Here is a 21,343-nt window from a genome sequence, read left to right as displayed (position 1 = left end):
TATATATTTATTGCCTAGCATGTCTATTTTAGTAGAAAATGGAAGCAGTTTAGTTGCTGCTTCAATATTTTTCTAGCTGGACATGTTCTAGACTTATTTAATCCTTGTCATAGCCACACACACAGAAAAATTCTGCTAAAAGCTCATGAAGTGGATCTCCTATCAAACTTCACTTCATATGTGTAGATGCCTTGCAACACATAGGCTTTCCAAGCATGGTGTGGAGGAATTGGGTATTTAAGATTTCAAGAAATCAAGTTAGATCTAAGATCCAATAAGAAATTTTGAGGGAGGGAGGGAGAATACAATTAGGCAACTATATATTCCAGAAAAGCACTCTGAGATTTAAGCCATGTGGCAAGGTCAACTGGCTCTCATGAACAACAGTGAAACTGCTGAATTTTCTTTTGGGGCTTCAGTATGGCTAGCAGAAGAAAAGCCACTGGTATTACTTAGTAATAGTGCCACAGTGTGTTTTCTGCAGTACCTGGACACGAAATAAAGCTAAACCAGTGATGGATGCACATGCTGTGAACATATTTGCATGGATAATAAAGTTTTTTATTTTTGTACTACTGACATTCAAACATTCAGCAAAAGCACTTGGCAAATGCTAATGAATTTGTTCCCACAACCGAAGCAAAGATATGACAGCCAACGTTTTCAAACTCAAGTATTTAAAAATGGACACCAAAGTGTTTTTGGAACCCATGATAAAAATGATCAAATTTTTACAACTGTAGAATACTTACAGCTCTCTGCAAGTGGCTTCATTACTAATACAAAATATAAGCATTTATGGAAGACACACGGTTTTTCCCACCAGCGTGGAAAGAAAAGCCTCATCCTGTTAAAGTTAATTGCCAAACTCTCATTCTCATTCAGGGAGTCCATATTTAGTTCCTGAGTTCTGGGGAAACAGCAGCTGGTGATGTGTTGCTGAAGCTGCTGCTAAGATTTTTGAAACTGATTTCAGTGAGAGTTTTGAACTTATCTCTGAGGGTTGAATCATTACAGGTAACTGCTCTGGTAAGTAACTGTATGTATACTTACATCGTATCTGTTTTCAGTCCCAGAGTGCACAAAAAGGAGAACAGCAACAACAACGAAGTTGACCATGCCTTTCCTCAGCAAAAAGTATCAATATATAGATAGAGAAGGGCCAACGGCTTGCTGAATTGCAACAATGTCAGATAAACAAGGATGAAATTAAAAAGTAGTTTAAATTCTCATTATGATATGTACACAGATTGAAGAAAAAAAATTAGAAAATGTTGTGTATAATAGTAGCAAGCAAAACACATCAGGAAGGGAGGGAGGGAGGGAAGCAAGAGGGGAACCTCAAATCAGCCCTCCTGACCTCCACAGATAAGGATCATGTTGCTCAAAGAACTTGCATTTTAAAATACGAGCTTGAAAAAGCAGTATATTTCTTAACCAGAACTCTGCTAGAGTTCTGCTTTAAGAGACTCTTAGGAAAACTAGATTTATCCAGTATCAAAAGCTTTTTATTTTTTCCCCTCCTGAGAAATTTTTTTTTTTGGATGCTTATTGGATTTTTGACCCATCCTATTTTAACTCCTTATGAATCTCAACCTTTTGGAAAACTTTGCCAGACACAACTTCCTTCCCAGACTGACCTGGCCTGGACACCCACCATGCACAACAGCACCACCGAAATTCCGCACGCTGCTGAGACGCGTAACGAGACTTGGCCCAGCCAGGCGCTGAGCTCCGAGTTCTCCCTGGGTGTGTTGGCGCTGCTGGCTTTCCTCATGGTGTTGCTGTGTCTGGTGACCATCCTTGGCAACATGCTGGTGATCCTTGCTTTCATTATGGACAGGAACCTGAGGCATCGGAGTAACTATTTCTTTCTGAATCTTGCTGTTTCTGACTTTGCAGTGGGTAAGTGAGAGCTGTGGAGCCATGTGCTAGTTGTGCTGTAGGACTCTTAGGAGAAGCACTGGTGTTTGTTTTCTGTGTGTTTTCTTCTGAGAGAACTATTTCCCAGCTGTGTTTGGGGGAAGGATGGGGAATGGTGGAAGCTCCATGAAGTGTTTTAGCAGGCTATCATTTTTTAGAAAATAAAGGATGCTTTGTTTAATATTTCAGAATAAAATACTAATATGGGAATTTTATCGACTAACAAAGAATGGGAGCTGTTTGTGAAGAGTTCTGGCTGAAATTTAGATGGTCTAATCAAATACAGCCTACATTGTCTGACAGCTCTTGCATACATGATCAATATCTTCTCTTTCAGTCTGCTATCACACAATACATATCATTACCTGACATTTGTTACTAAATAGCAATGAATGCTATTTTTAAGCATTTTGCTATACATGCTTTATATAGAGAAATACCTTAGGAATATGTGTTTGTATAGGAAAATAAAAATTACAAATAAAGCAATTTTAAAGAAGTTTGATGCTACATGTGTATTTATACATAGGGACACATTTAGTTTTGAAACTTTTACAGAGAAAAAGTACAATTAAAACAGGAGTATGATGTTCAGTTGGAGGCTGAGCTATTGCAATATTCTGTGAATTGTTGGGTGTGTTTCCAAAAACCTTGGTTAAATTATTGAGTGTGTAGAATGATGGTTTTAAACAGTTGTGGCTATTTAATGAAATCTGTATCCTGACTTGTCATATCACAACAATTTTTAAGTCCACTTTTAAGAGGTATACTGAAAGAGCAGAAGAAACTTTTTTTACAAATTTTTTTGCCAGAGCCAGAAGTTCTGTCAGGGGCATAGCTTCTAATAGTCCTATCCTTGTGATGTCCATATCTTCTTGCATAATGTTTTGATACCTCCTTGCATATGCTTGATGTCTTTTTCCAGCTTATTTCTCCCTTGCTGTGCTACAGAGCTCTTGCTGCCTATTCTCCAGTTACAGTGCACTGGAAAAAAATAGAGCAGTGAGCAGAAAACCAGTGGACAAACTGATGTTCTCTCATTTGACTCACCATCTAGCATCATACTTAACAAACACCAGCCCTAGCTGAGAACTACAAAGTAAACAACCTCTCTGCCAAAGAAAGAAGTACAGCTTACTTGGCATTTCCTACTTTCCATGCTTTTTTGTTTAGTGATATTATGTTTACCTTAATGTCTAGTTTTTAATTATAAATTTTGTTAAAAGCTTTGCTTTTGTCTTAGTTTGACTTTAGAGTCAAACTGATTTGTATTTTTGTAGCTATATAATTATGCCTAAATTATCCTTGCTTTCTTCTTGATCTAAATTGCGAAAAGCTTACAGAATCATTTGCTTATTCTTTTAACATATCTAATCTAGCTGCTTTTGACATTCAGCAATTTTTGCTTTGTCTTGGTGCTTCAGTACCTATCGCAGGGTTTGAATAGAGACGTCTTGATTCTTAGTACAGGGAGAATAACAGGAACTGTAAGATTTTTATGGAAATAGAAACTTTCAAGATACTGTTACAGGAGTACACACTGTTAGGTGGTAAATCTAAAGTTGAAACCAAGTTTTTTCCTGATGTGAATGTTAAAATCTCTAATGTTTTACTCAAAAGACAACATGCTAATTGCTCTGTAAATGCAGTGATTCCATTTTGTTGCAGCCTTGTTGCTGTTCACTGCATTTCTGCATCCCAGTTGACTGCACTGTTAGTTCTTCAGCCTCCCAGGGATGTGTTGTGATTCTGTGTAGGGTGATTATCTCAAAATCCATTAAAATGAGGTCATATTGGCACTTTCACAACATTTGGATTTAGCAGCCTAAATTTAGGTAGCAATGGATGTGGGTGGATCACTTGTGTTCCCACAGTCTGGGGAGTTCCCATAGATAATATCCTATCAGCTCGCCCCTGAAAAGTAGTTATTATCAAGATTTAAGATGAGGCAAAAGGTTAGGCTGGGTGTATTTAATTAACTGTGCTGTTCTTGTCAGCATTTTGATCATATAGTTTTTAAAATTAGTCCAAAACTTGTATTTCTGTAAGAAGTTAACTGGAATATTTTCCAACATCTATGCTTCTAAGAGGATAGAAGCATGGTAATTGGACAATTCGTTATAGAAAACAGTGAATAGAATTGGCAATTGGATAATTTGTTATAGAAAACTTTGGGAGAAAGATGCTTTTGTTTGTTTTAATTTCAGCAGATTACACAGAAGAGTGTTTACTTCAGCAGGTAGAGCAGTCAGCTGCTCCTTCTTTCAGCAGGTAGTGTTAATTGGAGAGGTAACAATGATACATAATAAACATGATACACCTTTCAGAGGGGTATTAATTATAAGAACGTGACTAGTACCTAGTTTGTAGTAAAGGTTCTTCAGTTGCAGGATAATACAAAGCCATCTATGTGGCAATTCCAGCCAGTATTGATCAATCTTTTGTCAGATACTGCAGAAATACGTCTCTGCTCTCATGCAGTGCAGTGCTGACTGACGTGTGCATTTGGTTTCTTTTCACAGGTGTGTTCTGTATGCCGTTGTACATCCCTTATGCCCTGACAGGAACATGGCACTTGGGAAGGAGCCTGTGCAAGCTCTGGCTGGTCATGGACTATCTCATGTGCACAGCTTCAGTGTTTAACATCGTCCTTATCAGCTACGACCGTTTCCTGTCAGTTACAAAAGCTGTAAGGCTAACATTTCTATTTATTGCTTTCTATATGTTGGGATTTCTATAAAGCTCAGAGTGTTTCACAATTGACACTTTGAGCTAAATGGTGCTCTGTTATTGGTACCATTTTTTAATAAAGAAATTATGATGCTTCAATGTTGTGTTGGGACTTAGGACATTGCCTTGCTGTGATTTCAATGTTACCCTCGTGCCACCTGCACTAAAAGTTATTTAATTACACTATTAATTACACAGGAGATGGGAAGGTCCAGGTGGGAAAGGGACAGCAGGCATGTGGAGAACTTGGGCTTTGGCCATTAGAAGAGTTGGTGGGGATGAAAACTAGGTTGAGTCAAGGAAGTGCTTAGGCTTGGATAGATTTTGTAAGAAGAGCATTTGGAGAGACAGTGAGATGGACTGAGTGAAGATCAGATGAGGATCTAAATTACTGCAGGGGGTGATTGACATGCGCTGACAATGAGCAGTTGAGTGGAAACTGATCCCTTGAAGCAAAAAGAAGAATGAATCAAAATATATGGAGAGATAAGAGAAGTCTCTTGAATGTTGTCGTTCTTCTGTTTCAGAAGATAGCCAAGGAATCAAGTAAGAAATATTATCATTCACCATTTCTAAGCTCTGCTTGGTGTTTGGTCATAGAATCTGAGAATGGTTTGGAAGAGACTTTAAAGATTATCTGGTTCCAACTCCCTATCATGGGCAAGGACACCTTCCACTAGACCAGGTTGCTCAGAGCCCCATCCAACCTGGCCTTGAGCACTTCCAGGGATGGAGCATCTACAGCGTCTCTGCTCAGCCTGTTCCAGTGCCTCACCATCCTCATAGCAAAGAATTTCTTTCTAATATCTGACTTAAACCTACTCTCTTTTGGTTTAAAGCCATTGCCCCTTGTCCTATCTCTGCTTGCCCTTTGGATCCTGGGAAGCTGCAGTCAGGTCACCCCAAAGCCTTCTCTTCTCCTGGCTGATGAGCCTGCTTGCTTCAGTGACATGTTTCATATTAGACTGGGACCTTCTCATTTGGGAGGTGCTGGTACAGTACCTAATCACTTTCTCTTCTTCCCTAGTGGTGTGGTTTTTACAAGTTGGTTTTTGCTAGTTTGTTGGTTTTTTGGTTTTTTTTTAAGCTGAAGAGTAAAATATAAGAATCTCTGTATTTAAGACATTAACGAAGCTGCAGAGCTCAGAATAAGAATAATGTGAAATAAAAGGGCCTCTGTAACTTAGTTGAGATCCATGTTCTTGTGCCATTGCTGATGGTCTCCATTTACATGATCACATTCTGGTTTTCTTCTTTAGGGTATTAGGATGGAATGAGTCTAGGAATGTGTAACAGGGCTGTTATCCAAAGAAAAGACACCATGCTTCCTCAGGGACTTGGGATCTACCTCTGCCTCTGCTGCAAACCTAGCCTGTTGCCAGGTTCCAGTCACTCCAGACTTAATAATTTGTGAGGCTGTGCTCAGCTTGTTTTCTGCCTCTAAATTGAGCTGCTTGTCTTGCACAGGGTGCCAAATTCATTACTGCAGATCTGGAGCTGTGCACAGAGCTAATATGATGCTTTAAGATGTAGAGGAGTCTGAATTTTCAGGCTACACATATTTAAAACAGAGAATCCAAACCAATGTGCATAATCCTGAACTACTGCTCTGATACTTGCTGGTGAAATAGGGACAATGCCCTTTGTGTGTATGAGGCTGTGAAGGTGCCATTCATTATAATTTGTGCATCATGCAGATGCTTTTCTAATGAACAGTATTGGAAGCTGATGAGGAAGGCAGCAGTTTTGGGGAAAGCCTGAGATGCCAAATGTTGAACAGTATAGAGGAAATAAAGTCGTCCAGCTCTTCATTAACTTATCTTCTTGTGCTATGAAAGATGGAGGGGACCAAGAGTATGAATGGGCTATTACAGGGTGGGCTTAGCTCTTGTATTTCCTAACGCTGGATGATTTTATTTTAATTCTTAATGTGCTGTCTGGGTAGACATAAAAGCATCAAGATTTTCAGTAGTGGAATGAACTGTTTACAAGGTAAGGCTAACATTAAAATAGAGTGATTCAATAAGGCAGGGGGTATTACAGTGTATGTCTGGGATAGATTTTTCTGCTATGGCAAGAGGAAACAGTATGAGAAATTATATTGTCTGGTGTTTGCAGTCTCACATGGCAAACTGTCTAATATAGAAGGCTTCTTCTTTTGCTGGACATGTAGGAACTCCCACAGCTGCTTTCACTCTCTGCTGAGCCTGGGCTGATGAATCATAAACCTATTTCTCACCAATTCCTTATTGCTACTTTACTGTGTGGTGGAAACAAGATATGTCCTTTCATACCTGGAAGCCAAATGATAATTTAGCCGTCATAATTTCTGCTCCTCTCCTATGTCCAGTATAAAATAAATCACAGAGCTACAATGTAAGGAGAACAAGACTAGCAGTTTTTCAGAACCTTACATAGTGAGGACGTCCTAGGTGTCTGGGGAAATACAGAACAAATACTATATTTGGCTTGATTACATTTGGTTTTTTGACGTAATTTCCCCCAAAATGTTGTCTGAATATGTGACATGTCCTTTTTCCCTCGCAGGTATCTTACAGAGCCCAGCAGGGAATAATGTCCAGCTCTGCCATCAAGATGGTGGCCATCTGGGTCTTAGCATTCCTCCTGTACGGCCCAGCCATCCTGTTTTGGGAGCACGTGGCCGGACACAGCGTGGTGCCTGTGGATCAGTGCTACGCTGAGTTCTTCCACAACTGGTACTTCCTCCTGTGTGCATCCACCCTGGAGTTCTTTGTGCCCCTGCTCCTGGTGACCTACTTCAATGTGCACATCTTCCACAACATCCAGCGGCGCCAGCGGCGCGGCAGCGTGCAGGACTGTGAGCATGCCAGGAGGAGCAGCCTGTCCTGGAGGTTCTGTGGCTTGCCAAGGCCAGGGGCATCATCTCCTTCGTCAGAAGCAGAGGACAGTGTTTCATCACTAACGAGGTCGTGGAGACCAGCAGTGGTGGCCAATGGTCCATCTCGAACAGAAACCAGTTCTACAGCTCTCAAAAGGAACTTTTCTGCTTCTTTCTGTTCAAGTTCTGGATCAAAACTGCAACGGGACAAGAAAATAGCAAAGTCTCTTGCCATAATTGTCTGTGTGTTTACCATTTGCTGGGCCCCATACTCTTTATTAATGATTATCCATGGGGTCTGCGAAGGAAAGTGCATCCATAAGTCCCTCTATGAAGCAACGTTTTGGCTTTTGTGGATCAATTCCTCTTTGAACCCATTTCTTTACCCTCTCTGCCATATGAGGTTTCGAATGGCTTTTCTGAAGATATTATGTCCCAAAAAGTTTGCAGCATTGAGATCTGGTAACACGCCTTCTATTTAGCGAGGTAAAAGGAATGTCTTACAAATAAGGTTCCTCTGTCATTTAGTGATACCTTTTCATATGTGTCGGCACGAATAGAGAAAAAACCTATTTGTTTACTAATGACATTGTTTAAGAGTGCAGCAGAGTTATGTAGTTGCCCCAATATTGCTAATTTTCAGGATCTCATTTTTGGTTTTGCTGGTATGATGGTAGATTAATTACCATCTAGTGGATTGAAAAGAATAATGAGCTTTGCTGGATGTTCTCTTGGTTTGTGGGTGTGAGGTATATTTTTTTCTTTCTCTTTTTTTTTTCTTTCCTTTGTTTAATATATAGAGCTGGCACTGTGAAAGAGCTCTGCTCTTGCTATTTTCATAGAGAGTCACTGGAGGGAGATACTTGTTCATGTATGTGTTGAATTAAAATTTATGTTCTATTTATGAATCTAAAGCTATCAGTGAAGAAGCAATACTACTACATTTTTCAATGATTGTAAAAATACTCACAGAAGCAGTATATTTTCATATCATAAACTATTATGAAGACAAGAGAGTGCCCTCTCCTTGTTAGAATCCCCACAGTGAGCAATATGCAAGTGAATGGACTGCCTAACCTGCCATATCTGTCTTTTTCAAGTTTTAATGTAGCTCATACCTGGCATTGCAGGACAAAGTATATGTAAGTTAGTAATTCTGAATGATTTTTAGAGAATGAAATTTTCCATGCTATGAGAATTTTGAGACTGGTTATTAAAAGTGTCAGACACAAATGGTTGTTAGTCTTCTCACCCATACTGTTTTTTCACCTGACAGTGGCTGCCCCTTTGGTCATGCTTAAATGATATTTAGTGCCAGATTTGTGCACTATGTGATTGCCTAAAAGATAGGCCAGGCTTGGGCACGTGATCACATTCCTGTTGAATTAGCAGAGCAAGCAATGCTAAGTTCATACTGGATTTTTGATTTTGGCTGTCTGTGCAAGAATAGACAATAGCCTCTCCGGTGTAAAGCTTTGCAAGTGCAAAGATATTCCATCAAAATGTCTGGAACAAATTTGATCTGACAGAGTGATTTTTTATACTAGATCAGTGCTTTATGTCCTGTTACTGTGACATTATATGGATTTTCTCTGCCACAGAACAAATATCAAACTTGATTTTTTCAATTAGGGAGCAAGGGCCATATTCACTGCTTGAGAATGAGATTTACAGAGGTCTGGAAGCTGATACAGAGATGTTTTAGGCAGCTCTTAACAAACAAAGCAGTTGAATGTCCAGTGCTGAAAGGAGTGAGTAAATGTCTTGGAGGAAGCAATGGAACTTGATTACACCCCATTCCATGTGCCAAGCTTTCTTACCATATGTTGAGTGTTGCAACTCACCCAGAAGGCTTTCATGGATGGGTAAGTGAGAGTCACTGGCTACATTTTTTTCTCCCCTTTTGTGTAATTTTATTCCTCTTCGTTTATAAATATAATAATGTATGAAATATTGAAAGAGAAATCTGATGCACAGAACAATGAAGAGCAGTAGTCAATTTAAATGGTTTTTAATCTAATTTGAAATTGGCTGTAGGAGTGTTGCCATAACAGAGTACTCCTTTGCAAACACAATTCAAACGCATGGAAACAGCTTAATGATAGCACAAAAGTTGATGGCTTTGAAGAGCTAGAATGTCTTTTTGTTCAGAGGTCTGGAACTGAAGGCTTCTCTTGCCAGTTTTCACACTGCTGGAAGATTATCTTTCACCATTCATTCTTGCTATGCTTCCTTGCCTCACATGGATAGTGTTACGGATTGTGAGCCTAATGGCTAAGAAAGGCGCAGCTTCAGGAGGAGGTCATTGATTCAGCACAGCTGTTTTTACTGTCATGAGCTGTGGTGCAGGCATAGATTTTGTGTGGTTTGCTTTTCTATGACGCTTTCTAAAAAATCTAAACACACACACAGAGTTAAAACATTTATAAAAGAGCTCGTGTACTAAACATCTGTTAAATAGAGAAACTGAAGATGGGCCCAAGATAGAAATGTGTTTGTGTTGTCTGCTTTCTATCCCTATGCTTTTAGTATAAAAATCCAGTTTGCATTTTGTGCTGAAAGAATGTATTGCTCATTTTGGAAAAATAACCTACAAAATTATTACCTAGATAAACTAGATAATCCATGTTTTTTCCAGCAGTGCTGGAAAGCTAGTTAGTCAGGGAATTTGCCAGGCAGCACAATCTGCAGCGAATTTGAAACAACATAGCATGGTGAAGCTACTAGACATAAGTGTTTTTTAGAGTCTGTTTTACACACACACTATTCAAACTGTTTTCTCATGTCACTCCTGTGTATTAGATGCATTTGTTGTATTTTTCTATTTGTTGAAAATTTTGCTAAGTTCTCCCATGGTAAGTCAAGCACTGGGTTGCTGTGCCTACCCTAGGTCAGGGTGGCATCATAAATATTCTCCCTTGTAAATTACAAATGAGACATTTTTCAGGGTTATGGTATGATACTTATTCAGCATTTGTTCTTATGCCCCCATACGAATGGATGTTTCTTGACAAACGGTTTTCTAACCCAGATCTCTCTAACCAGTCACTCATCCATTTCACTATTTCATGTCCTTAAATTTTCTTCTGTCTTTGCAGATGTTCAGTAGGCCTTCTAAATACATGGTGACAGTAGCTATGTGGGCTTCAACTTTGTGAGCTTCAACTCAAACCACACCAGTTTGTTTCTAATCTGACCCTCTCATATTTAAAAGAAAAAAAAAAACACTCAACAAATAAAAATGCATGTTGGAAGAAATTGTGTTATCTTTTTTTTTTGTTTATTTCTGAAACAAATATTGAATGCTAATGATTCTCCTAATGTCCATGTCCTTTATTTTCCAAAGGAAATACCACATAGATTTCCCCCTGAGTGCCACACAGAACTATGATTAAAACTTCAACATTTGATTTATTCCCTAATTATGAATACAAATTACTACATTCCCCTTGTCCACTAATCCAGTAATTTTATCAAAGAAGACAACCAAGTTGCTCAGGCATGATTTACCCTTGGTAAGTCCATGCCAACTGTTCCCAGTCGCCTTCTTCTCCCCCAGGTCCTCAGAAACACTTTTCAAGGGGACTCACTCCATTATTTTCCCAAGAACTAAAGACAATCTGACCTTTTATCCTTGTGGCAATATTTGAAAATCAGTTTTCTGATTTTCTTCTTTCTTCAGTGGTTGGGAATCTTCCTTTATCTCCATGACCATTCTAAGAGGATAGAAAGTGGCCTTGCAAAGGTGGTAGCTGGTTCTCTTGATAGCACCGTGGGTTCCATGGATTTTTATGGGTCAAGTCCCCTCAAGTAATCCTGTTTTATTCTCACCTGCTTGTGACAGTTCTCATCCTTGAACTCATTCACAAAGCATGGAGGAAAGGGAAACCTAGATAGTGAGGAATGAAGCTAAGAAAGCATTGGGTACCTCAGCCTTATCTGCACCTGCTGTCACCGGATTACTGGTCCCATCCAGTAAGCTACCCATATTTTTATTATTCACCATTTTGCTCCTAATGGGGTGGCTGAAGTTCTTCATGTTGTCTTTGATGTCCTTTACAAACATCAACTATAGGTGAGCTTTTGTTTTCCTAATATCATTCTTATGTTGCCAGACAACATTTCTAAATATCTCCTTTGTATTCTGTCCCTCCTTCTAACTCCTTCATGTTGCCTTTTCACATTGTAGTCTCCAGGGTTAGCTACTGTCATGATACATCTGCTTGCTTTCTTGAGAGCAGGGATGGACTATTCTTGTGCAAGGACGTTGCCGTCTTTAGAGGCCTGCAGCTTCCTTGAGCTCCTTGTCTTTTGGATCTGCTCCCGTGGGATTCCCACTACCACTTTCCTAAACGGAAATCTGCTCACCTGAAGCCCATGGTCTGCACTGCTGCTCTCCTTCCTCATCCCCTTTAGGATCTTGAGTTCCACTACCTCATCATCACTACATCTGAGTCTGGCACTGGCAGCACATCCCCACACAGCCCCTCTTTACCACTGAGTAGGTGTTTCAGTTGTGCATCACCCCCATTAGCCCATGCAGGATTTGTGTCTGAAAGTTCCCCCTGACAGCTTCCAGGAACCCTGTTCACTGCTAGACCTGTTGTGTTGGACTTCCAGCAGATGCCATGAACACCAAAGTCCTACATAAGAAGTGGGTTCTGTGGTCCAGAACCTTCCTTGAATTGCTTAAAGAAGACTTCATCACCTTCCTCACCCTGAGCTCTGCAGTGTGCTGTCACCATAATGTCACCCGTGTCAAGTGTGGCTTGGTGGCTGCGCAGGAAGCTCCAGTACTTCCCCTTTGCTTCCCAGGCTGCAGCTGGGAAATAGTTCTCTCAGAAGAAAACACACAGAAAGGTAGCTGTGTCTCATTGCCACATTTTGCCATTCCTGAGGTCTCTTCTTTTTCTATCATGCTACACCTTTTGCTTTAATGGCTCTTTACAACAAAATTCCCTTTGTTCCTCAATATGGTAGCAGAGCACTGCATCTTTCCTGCCCACATTTTGCCCACCTTCTCTTTCCTTGTTTCTTGCCCTATATCTTCCCAAGTACTTGGCATTATGGCTGCAGTTTGAAATGCTGGTTGCTCAGTGTGCTATGGTGCTACAGAGTCAGTGAGTAACAGCCATAGCCATGGCCTACCAAATTCTGTGCACTCCCACCAAAATAAATGGAGTTGGGATGAGGAAGGCATATCTTTTCTCACACCTGAAAAGGGCTAAAGGCTTGGTACTTCATGGAGTTAAAGCTTGTCAAGGATTACTTGAAAAGTGCAGGATTAGATGGGCTACACCATAAAGACCTCCAAAGTCCAAGTATTTAGTTTGTTCTGCCCAGAACTTCTGGTTAGGATGAGCTGAAGAGGTATTGGTGATGCTTCTGCTGCACGGAACTGTATTACAAATGCTCTGTAAACAGCAATACTAAGAGATATCTCTCTGTTATTAACTGTAAGATTTAAAAAGTGGTGTAGCAGCAAGTGCAAAAGTGTTTACATTTTACTGTAAGGGAAATAGAATTGTAATAATTTTATTATTGTTCACCACTGTGGAGGAGAAAATGAGATATGGCTTCAGCACAATTTGATGTGCAAAACCACTCACACATTGCTAATATGCGAACTGCTTGACTGTGAGAAGAGTTGTTCCATGTCCAGGAAAGAAACTGATTGTGAGGTGTCTTTTCTAAGGCCAATAGGTGCATTCAAACCAAGAAATGTCAGAGAGCCCAGGTCTTCAGTTCTTGTATTCCATTTTTTTGATACTGTGAATATTTTCTTTTTATGTTTCAGTATTCAGCCCAGCCTGTTAATAGACTTATCTCAACCTTTTGGATAACTTTGCCAGACACAACGTCCTTCCCAGACTGACCTGGCCTGGACACCCACCATGCACAACAGCACCACCGAAATTCCGCACGCTGCTGAGACGCGTAACGAGACTTGGCCCAGCCAGGCGCCGAGCTCCGAGTTCCCCCTGGGTGTGTTGGCGCTGCTGGCTTTCCTCATGGTGTTGCTGTGTCTGGTGACCATCCTTGGCAACATGCTGGTGATCCTTGCTTTCATTATGGACAGGAACCTGAGGCATCGGAGTAACTATTTCTTTCTGAATCTTGCTGTTTCTGACTTTGCAGTGGGTAAGTGAGAGCTGTGGAGCCATGTGCTAGTTGTGCTGTAGGACTCTTAGGAGAAGCACTGGTGTTTGTTTTCTGTGTGTTTTCTTCTGAGAGAACTATTTCCCAGCTGTGTTTGGGGGAAGGATGGGGAATGGTGGAAGCTCCATGAAGTATTTTAATTGCCCAATATATCTCAAAGTATGTTAAAATGAGAAATGCATTCTTTTTCATACAAATACTTCTAATGTTGCTTCAAAAAAAAGAAGTGACTATTGCATGTGAATGCTTCTTGAAGGGGTTGTTTGCTGCATTTTATGATTTACCCTTGTCTTTCCAAATATAAGGTGTTCATCACACACTTCAGAACAGGCGACACATATTTGGCAGCTATGTGTGATACATCCACGTAAATGAATTACTTCTCTACAAAGTACAAATGGTTTATGAATGTTATTACACTACAGCAAGACACTTTATCACCCTGAGCTTTTACTGGCTTCAGCTTAACACAGGCTATTGATCCGATGCTTTGTTTGATACCAGTTTGACCCCTGCTGGCATCCCTCATCTTTATTCCTAATTGGTCCCCTCTTCCCATAGTGTCACTGCAGAACTCCAGGAGAGTTTGTTGCTGGAGCTGCCATGGATCCAGTCCTGGCTGGTGATGCCAAGTGAGGTGATGGTGGAGTGAACGCCTTTTGCAGCACTCCTCCACGGCTAAAGCCAGGGAAACAGCCCATGTGGCAGAGAAATCCTGACAAAACCATAGTTCTATGGCAGATGTGCCAGCAAATGTCGTGACTTGAGGCTGGCAAGGAGGTACTTCTGCACACAAAGGCTTTTTCTTCAGGATGGTCACAGAGTATGCACTGAACTGTGAGAAAGGAAATCGTGGCCACAGACCTACTGCACTTCTGACAATACCATCCCCCCAAAATGCTGTTCCTTTGTCAGTGCTGTGTAGGCACGTGTATTATTTAGCCTTTAAGGTTTTCCTTCATTTATACCATTTATAACATGTGCTGCCGTATTCTGAGACTTGCCCCATGGAGCAGAAAATGAAGCCTTTGCTTTCCTGCTAAGGCAGACAATTTGCTGGAGCTGCTATTTCATTGTTCAGGTTGTGTGCAAAAGTCTGTTTCTCCTCATATCTCAAAGTTTAATAAGAGAGTTAAATATCTGCCTTCAGCATCTGTTCTTTGTGGCTGGTGCCTCATGCATTCTTAAGTCAGCCAAGAGGAAATGATTGCCATCAGTGTTAGATTGGCCTATACAGACTGTAAATTTAAGATTTTTGTCTCTGATATCGGTTGGGAAATGCTTTATTTTCTAAAATTGCTGTGGGTTTTTTTTTAATTTATGAAAAGTCTGGAATATTTATGGGGATGTGACTCATGTCTTTTGCATCCACCAATTAGTAAAAGTAAGAAGAGCTTCAAATATCAATGCTTAAAACCTGGGGTTTGCCTCTATATTTATATGTATAGCTAAAAGCAGTCATTACTTTTTGACATGGTGCCAAACATTGATCCCACTGAAGTTTGTGAGAACATTAGCAGTTATTAGCAAACATGAAAAATGAGTATTTAGTACCAGAGTGATGCTGCTGGTATTAAAGGAATATGTTCAAATAAGCCATCAGTATTGAAAGTGCTGTGAGCATTTCCCTGTTGATAACAGTCTGGCAGCTCATTGCCCAGAGTTTTATTGTCAGTGGACCACATCACGCTGGATATGTTTAGTAACTTCTAAGATCTTGATGGACTTGTCAAGAAAGGAGTAATCTGGAGAGTTTTAAATAGAACTTGATGCAATATATAATTTTCCATTTGCCTCTGGTAGATCAGCATTTTCAGGAATGTAGAATCAGCTATTGCACCACACTTTTGAAAGAATGTTACTGTTAAAATGAAGAAGTTGATGGCTTAAAAATAAAACATAAATATTGTTTTCTTAATTAGGAACTTCAGTGGAAGTTCTTTTGGACAAAACACAAATTTAACAAACCAAAATAGTTCTGGAGTTATTCTCAGGTAAAGAAGAAACATGAGATTAAAACACTCCTTAAAAATGAGAGTTTCATACTTCTGCTGTGTCTGCTCTATCTCTGGTAGAACGCCACACAGGCTGCCCAATATATTGTCTTCAGTTTACAAATGCTGACCAATTTTACAGGAATAACTGCCATCAGCAACATCTGCAGATGTGTTTGAGGGAAAATTCTAATACAGATGAAAGAATAGAGGAAATAAAATGATGAGGTTACCTATCAGAATGCAACCACTGTGCATATATGCTGCAGCACTAATTTTATACCTCTAGAGAGTCCTAGTTGGTTAGACTTGAATTTTTTTTTTCAGTAAATTTTTCTTTGCTGAATTGCTTTCAGCTTATTCTCAACAACCAGCATACATAAATCACACTAAGACCTAAGACATAGAAAGTCACCATCAGATTTCATGAGAATTTAAGAATGTATGTATATAAATTACATACTCACCTTAATAGATTTGTTGATTTTTTTCACCCAAATACCAAAACAGTGTGTCTGTCTGCTTCCAAGACTTTGCAGTCCCTGTGAACCTCATGGTGTTTTTGTTGTTGCTGTCTGCAGGTGTGTTCTGCATGCCCCTCTACATCCCTTACAGCCTGACAGGGAAATGGCACTTGGGAAGAGGCATCTGCAAGATCTGGCTGGTCATGGACTATCTCCTCTGCACAGCTTCAGTGTTTAACATTGTTCTTATCAGCTATGACCGTTTCCTGTCAGTCACTAAAGCTGTAAGTAACCTGTTTAGAGCTTCTCTGATTTTTTTCCTTGGATGGTTATATTCACCAACCTCTGCCATGTTGACGAGTATAAGCCCAAATTTAAAGAAGATAATACCCCTCAAAAATATACTGGCATGTGGTGATTATTAGATATTTTGTAGCCAGATGGGGTGAATATTCTACATTGGGTATGCTTCACTGCAGAGCCAGTCAACCAGGAGTTTTCTCACAATTTCTGCTGCAAGCTGCTCTTGTGTTACTGCCTGAGGAAAAACAGTTTAGGGGGTATAAAGGGTAAGGCAGCTGACTGGTAAAAAAGGGCCAGGGAAAGAGGAAATTCAGAGTAGACTGGATTGGCGTTTGGACCTAAAATCAGGCATGAAAGTGAAATACAGTGGATCTAGGGCAGTAAAATAAAGGACACTGGGGAGGGTGTCTAGACCTGAGATGTGGTCAAAATTTACTCTAATAAGACCAGGAGCAAGAGCAAACAGGCAGAAAGTTGAACAAAGGGCAGACTGCAATCACTGCCTCTAGATGTGCAGCAATAAACTCCTCTTTGTGTCTGGAGCAGAATCCCAAACTTCAGACACATTCTGCCTCTGCTTTCTGCAGAGAATCCTACACGCCTGGTGTGAGCTTTATGTCTTGGGCCGTGTTGGGGGTGGAGGCCAGCATTTCTCACCAGCCACTGTTAGCTCAGGTGGCAGGGAATGTCACAGAGAACTAAAGGTTCCAGCTCTTTTGTGTGTATGAGACTGTCAACATAACTTCATGCAGTAGAATTTCAGTCTTACTTGTGGTAATCAATTTAACTTCATATAACTGCCTTCTTATCTTATTTTATTTTATCTTATTTTATTTTGTTATTTTATTTTATTTAAGGAAAAAAATATTGGAAATCAAATATCAAAGTTTTTGGTATGTAAGAAACTACGCTGGAAAGCTAAAGACTCAACATTTACAAATTGCAAAATTCAGAGCGCCTCTACAAATGCAATTAAGACCTATCAACATTTGTATGATAATTCTAGTGGCATTAACTCAAGCTTTTGTTATCAATTGGATGTCTAAGCTTGCAGAATTATACATTTGTCCCGTGAAAGGGATGAGGCAGAATGTGAGCCACATTGTATCTATATATTCTGCAAATACAGTGAAAAATATGTAGTGGCCCTGGAGTGGATGTAGAAGGAAGAAAATGGATGATTTTTTTAGTTTCATCAGCTAAGGGCTGTGCTGCAGGTGTGGTATCTATTCCTTCATCCTTATGAATTGTCTAGCAAGTAATTTTCTTATAGGTTGAATCTGTGTGTCACCTTTTCTGTTGAGCGCCATGATGCATAAAGTTATTTGTTTGTAAAATGCTGTAAAAAGCAGTGCAGTTTCCAGTGAGTGGGAGTCATGCTCCCAACAGCTATAAAGTGCTAATTCCTCTGGCACTTCAGACCATAGGTATCTCAAACAAGGCATACCAAATTACTAGGCATTGATGGATGATTGTGTTTTATCCCACGGACCTGGACCCTGACATTAACAATGTCAGGACCCTAATATTGCAGTGACATTGACTTGCAGAGAGACAGCCCTATGCTCTGTCAACATCAATGAAATAAATGTGCTTGGGGGACCTTCATCTGATCAGCATAGCCACATCTCTGTATTACCGAGCACCTCTTGAGTTCGTCTCCATCTGCTTCTCTTGGTCCCAAAATGGGTCTCTACAAGTCTGAACTTTTAATGGTTTGTTCCCCTCACAGGTATCTTACAGAGCCCAGCAGGCAATAACATCCAACCCTGCCATTGAGATGGTGGCCATCTGGCTACTTGCCTTCCTCCTGTACTGCCCAGCCATCCTGTTTTGGGAGCACGTGGCCGGACACAGCGTGGTACCAGTGGATCAGTGCTACGCTGAGTTCTTCCACAACTGGTACTTCCTCCTGTGTGCATCCACCCTGGAGTTCTTTGTGCCCCTGCTCCTGGTGACCTACTTCAATGTGCACATCTTCCACAACATCCAGCAGCGCCAGCGGCGCGGCAGCGTGCAGGACTGTGAGCATGCCAGGAGGAGCAGCCTGTCCTGGAGGTTCTGTGGCTTGCCAAGGCCAGGGGCATCATCTCCTTCGTCAGAAGCAGAGGACAGTGGTTCTTCTTCCATGAGACCAAAGAAAGAGTCTTTGGGAGCTGACTGCTCATCTCCATCCACAGACAATTCTGTAACCCCAGGAAATGACTTTTCTGTTTCTTTCTGTGCAAAGACCAGATCAAAACTGCAACGGGACAAGAAAATAGCAAAGTCTCTTGCCATAATTGTCTGTGTGTTTGCCATTTGCTGGGCACCATACTCTTTATTAATGATTATCCGTGGGCCCTGCCAGGGAAATTGTGTCCATAACTTCCTGTATGAAGCAACGTTTTGGCTTTTGTGGATCAATTCCTCTTTGAACCCATTTCTTTACCCTCTCTGTCATGTTAAATTTCGAATGGCTTTTCTGAAAATTCTATGTCCCAAAAAGTTTGCAACATTGAGATCAGATTCTTTTTAGAAAGAAGAAAAACAAGGTCCAAGAGGAGATGGATGAGGGACGTAAGTAGCCACTGTTTGAAATTAGATTTAGTCTTTTCCATAAGATTAAACTATTTGCAGAATCTAAATAAGCCTTCTGTGAAATGTCCTCCTGCAGACAAATGTGCATGACCAAGGTTTGTGTACTTTTCCCAGCTATTTGAATTGATTAGGTAAAAGCTATTGCCTCTGTCTGACTTTCCCAAGTAGTCTATACACATTATCTTAATTCTGATTGCTGAAAATGTTGTCTTCAATTGTAGTACCTCTTATATTTGTGTTCACAGATGATATTAGTTAAAAATACAATAAAGTTATATATTACCCTTAGGGTCAATAGTATTCTAAAGTTGCTCTCTTCTCTGTTCTACTTCTTTTGAATGATTTGCATTCAGAACCCAATTTTTGCCTATATGAAACATCCAATGAAGTTATGATTTTTGTTTCCAGGCACATAAAAGGATTACTTCCTTTCACTAATGGTTTTTGGCCATCAGAAGCTAAGAGGAACTACATTCAAAAACTTGCATGTATGTGTTCTCTGCAGAAGGGCATTGCTCACTGTGTTTGTTCAGATGCAGCAGTAGAGAATTCAGGGGTGTAAAGCATTTATGTGGATGTCCAAGTATTCTGCAAGAAACCAGCTTTCTTCAGATGTAGTTTTGAGAGATCATAGAAAGAGAAGTGTTTGTTCTTACTCCTTGGGGAAAAAATCCAATTCTGTTTCTGTTACAAGCCCTCAGCTGGAGGCTGTGATAAATGGTATATTTCTTACACACTGTGTAAGGCTGTGTTTGTTTTTCTGCATGAGCCAGGAAAATGGCTGGCCTGGATGGCTGCCTGTAGCATGTGTGGTGAGAGCTGAGACAGCTTGGAGGTGATCTTCTTTCAATACACATTTTCCACACTGTTAAGGACTATTTACTTGCATGGCTCTGGAATTACCTGATATTAACTTCCTTACAAAATAAACAGGCATAACTTTAAAATGTAAATAATTTCTTTTCATCACATGGTCAGTAAGTATAATGCTAGAAAATAAATGGAAGAATGAAAACTAAAGAAATGTGAGAGGTATTTAGTGTCCATTTTATCTTCTGGGTTTTTTGGGTTTTTTTTGTGTATATTTATATAGTATATTAGTATATTTTACCTAACAGCCTTCTGAATGTTCTTCTAGGCTGAACTACTGTTTAATTACCATTATATATTTTGTTATACTCTATGATAATTTATATTTTTCTACTTATACAAATTACACATGTATTCAGCAATGTAAAAATTTGAGAGACATAAGATGAGAACTCTAATATTCAATGCAAACTACATTGAAGAGCTGCTTTTTGCAATTGTTATAAGATTTTGGCCAGTGAGTTGGGCTTGTAGTTACTGATAGAGGTCAGCATTTGTGTATCTCCAAAGCATGTTAGAACACAAACCACAAAGGCCACTACACCCACCTGTTTTCTTAAAGTGCAGCATGTACCAGTCTTGCACCTGCAAAGCTTTTGTCATTCTTTTAAAATACACCTTGTAAAGTCAGTAGCATTGAGCACGTGCAAACAGATCCTTCTGTGTCAGCTTTTAGAGCAAACCCTCCTTAACTTTATGACATAGTTTTTGACTGTGTCAGCAATACAGAGTTAAAGATTTCATTCTGGTTAGCTTATCAAAAAGATATTTTTGAAATTTAGTTATTTCCATATGTAGATAAGAACACATAATCTTATATCTATGATGTGTTACATTTTTTTCTATTCTTCCTCTTTCTTGCTCACATCTTTTGCTTTCTTCTCACACCAGCCTGGCCTCTGCCTCAGCTCTTTGGTACAGGCCACAAGAGCTGAGTGCTGGCATCAACAGAGATTTATTTATAAACTGACCGAAGCCTTATGAATTCTGCAGCAGGGCCCTCTGCAAAGCCAAGGAAAGGTAAACTGCGGTTAGTTGATACAACATATGGAGGACAGGCTTAGGTGCTCTGAGGGGCAGTGAAACACCTGATTCTGCCTCCATTTGGGCTGAGCTGACATGTTAGAAGTTGTCAGAATAAACACTCAAACAGGACTGTGCTTTTAAGTGCTAACTTGGTTTTAGAGGCATGGGCAGACATTTCAGTAGTACCTCTGGCTTACTTTTGTCAGCTTTTGCAACTGTACTGGGAAATAAGTTGTGAATCTAGTTGGTCTTGTCTCCCTCACTTTTCCTGAGCTACTGTTAGTAGGATAGAGTAGTCAGAAAGAAGCTGATGGGAAGGCAAAATGGACTTTGTTTAGGTGAGGGGCTAGATTAGTCTCTTTATTCTTCTGACGTAGATTTTATTTCCAGCAGAGAAAGGCACAGAATCATAGCATTGATGCTATGGTTTGGAT

The 21,343-nt window shown here is 40.1% G+C and overlaps 2 protein-coding genes across 3 annotated transcripts; both read left to right on the top strand.

The window, feature by feature from the left end:
• Positions 1-1,372: 1,372 nt before the first annotated feature.
• LOC128942541 (histamine H3 receptor-like) lies at positions 1,373-13,390 on the top strand. 2 transcript variants are annotated; one of them, XM_054285090.1, is made up of 4 exons: positions 1,373-1,905; positions 4,446-4,612; positions 7,201-7,999; positions 13,311-13,390. In XM_054285090.1, exons 1-3 carry the CDS (start codon positions 1,545-1,547, stop codon positions 7,993-7,995), a joined length of 1,323 nt encoding a protein of 440 aa, XP_054141065.1. In that variant the 5' UTR covers positions 1,373-1,544; the 3' UTR covers positions 7,996-7,999; positions 13,311-13,390. The 2 variants fall into 2 exon arrangements, with proteins under 2 accessions (XP_054141065.1, XP_054141064.1); XM_054285089.1 differs by lacking the exon at positions 13,311-13,390 and having other exon boundaries at positions 7,201-10,379.
• Positions 13,391-13,407: 17 nt separating this feature from the next.
• On the top strand, positions 13,408-20,010 carry LOC128942543 (histamine H3 receptor-like). The gene is made up of 3 exons (XM_054285092.1): positions 13,408-13,654; positions 16,248-16,414; positions 18,166-20,010. Exons 1-3 carry the CDS (start codon positions 13,408-13,410, stop codon positions 18,949-18,951), a joined length of 1,200 nt encoding a protein of 399 aa, XP_054141067.1. The 3' UTR covers positions 18,952-20,010.
• The last annotated feature ends 1,333 nt before the right edge of the window (positions 20,011-21,343 follow it).

This window comes from Melozone crissalis, unplaced genomic scaffold (assembly GCF_028551555.1).
Source record: "Melozone crissalis strain CALT ecotype California unplaced genomic scaffold, PUWL_Pcris_2 ptg000042l_1, whole genome shotgun sequence".
NCBI classification, from domain to species: Eukaryota; Metazoa; Chordata; class Aves; order Passeriformes; family Passerellidae; genus Melozone; species Melozone crissalis.
The sequence above is the reverse complement of the archived record's forward strand: the minus strand, read 5'-3'. Positions and strand labels throughout refer to the sequence as shown.